The sequence below is a fragment of the Hyalella azteca genome, unplaced genomic scaffold (assembly GCF_000764305.2).
Source record: "Hyalella azteca isolate HAZT.00-mixed unplaced genomic scaffold, Hazt_2.0.2 contig7276, whole genome shotgun sequence".
Taxonomy (NCBI): domain Eukaryota; kingdom Metazoa; phylum Arthropoda; class Malacostraca; order Amphipoda; family Hyalellidae; genus Hyalella; species Hyalella azteca.
Genome location: NW_025937404.1, coordinates 431,652 through 433,571, shown reverse-complemented (window position 1 = coordinate 433,571; position 1,920 = coordinate 431,652). Strand labels below are relative to the sequence as shown.

Sequence of the window (1,920 nt, the reverse complement as noted above, 5' to 3'; positions counted from 1 at the left end):
CCTCTCAAGAGAGCGAATGTGTGAGTGCGTGTGTACATGTAAATGCGTTAGAGGAGGTAGTTGTAAAGTCCCCAACCGCTGCCTCCTCCCTACGTACCCCCGCTTCCCCACTGTTGAGTTCCTCTAAACCAACCCTCCTGGCCGCATGGGGAGATTGTGGTGAGGTGCAACGCTTGAAAGCTGGCGGAAAATATTCAGTTACACAGTGGTCTATATTTACCGTGTCGGCATTCTTCTTGCCAAATATTCTTCATTGTCCTAGGGATGATATTAGAACTAAATAAAAAATTATTGTTCGTCAATTCTTTAACGATTTATTAATGGCAAATAGTCTATAATAGTCACACAAGTACTATTTGTACGATTATGGTCCTTTAAATAATAGCTGTCGTCAATTCCTGTGAAAAGTTATATGAGAAACAAAACAACCTGTAACAGTACAGGGAAAGCGAAAATGGGGGATGGAGCCTCAAGCTTTTCTAAACCTGTGCCAATTCATTCAGGAACTCGATAATTATCTACGTAACTTTTAGGCGATGATAGTTAACATATGACAATATAAGACCTGCATGCCATAAGTGTTATGTTACGTGCATATAATATCCGGCGCAATTTATTCGTTCACCAATCAATCGCTTTCCCTTCCCTCCCCATGAGTTCCTTGCCACCATAACTGTGCTGCCAGACCCCATGCCTTGCTGCCGAGAAAATTTTACACCGAGTTTGGCCGGTACGCTCGGAGAAGACTTCGCCTGTCTTTGATGCAGGCTCTTAAGGTGAGTCTAACCAGCATTAAAACAAAGTAATCCTTCCCAGCCGCACCTGGAGTCGAGGACGCGGATCATCTCACTCCTGGTGAGGCGCCTGAGCAGCACCCGGCACCAGAGGGCATCCAGGCGCTGACCGGGGCCACCCCCCACACGGCGCCCGTCTGACGTCAGGCGCCGCGTACCCAGCAGCCTGAAGTCGCGGTGGGCCTTCACGGCGCCCGTGCCTGCGGGGGAGGGAGGGAGGGAGATTAGCATTGCAGAGCGTAAGGGAATAACAATTGCAATATGCAATGACATTAGCTTAGCAGAAGGCAACGAACATCAGCACCAGCATTAACATTAGCAGTGCAGGAAGAAATTAAATTAGCGTCGCAGGCGGCAATGATGTTGGCATTGCAGGGGAAGATGGAATAATATTGGAGCAATAATTAGAATGCGAGCAATAATTGAAGCAGTGTATAGTAACTGTGATAATCTACGAAGTTTACAGTTTCAGTGAAAATTAACGCAATGTACAGTAACCTTGAAATTAGCCAAATGTTCAGTAATTGTAATATTACTAACTGTTACAATCGCCGCTGTTTACATAACTAAAATGTGTAGTAATTGTAATAATTGACGCCCTAAGAAATTCCATTAATTACGACGATGTAATGTAGTTACTATGTAAAAAGCAACTCATTCCACAGCCCCCAGTCTGAGGGGCGGCACCAACCTGGGACGATGAGGACGCGTTTCTGCAGGAGGGACGTGATGACGGCCACCACGTCAGGCTGGGCGGCGTCCACGTCCTCCAGCAGCAGCCAGTGGCCCGCCTGGACGGCGCGCGTCACCGTCCCTGGCGTCCACACGAACTCCCCGGGGGTCGCTGTGCACCGGTGCGTACCCAGCAGGAGGCGCGCGTCCCCTTGCTCCCCCAATTGAACCTGTGGGGGAAGACGGGTTTATTAGGGTGATGGGTCCTAGTGTCACGGGGCTCTAGTGTTAGGGGGCTCTAGTGTTAGGAGGATCTAGTGTTAGAGGGATCTAGTGTTAGGGGGCTCTAGTGTTAGGGGTATCTAGTGTTAGAGGGATCTAGTGTTAGAGGGATCTAGTGTTAGGGGGCTCTAGTGTTAGGGGGATCTAGTGTTAGAGGGATCTAGTGTTAGAG

General features: G+C 48.6%; 1 protein-coding gene across 1 annotated transcript in view; it reads right to left on the bottom strand.

Annotated features, from left to right (window-relative positions):
* LOC108678187 (midasin) overlaps positions 1 to 1,920 on the bottom strand; it is a 34,045-nt gene that overhangs the window by 25,209 nt on the left and 6,916 nt on the right. Inside the window, exons 8-9 of the mRNA XM_018166550.2 lie at positions 1,486 to 1,696; positions 823 to 994 (exon numbers count right to left, since the gene is read on the bottom strand). Coding sequence (XP_018022039.2) covers positions 823 to 994; positions 1,486 to 1,696 — 383 coding nt within the window. The remainder of the gene's footprint in view (positions 1 to 822; positions 995 to 1,485; positions 1,697 to 1,920) is intronic.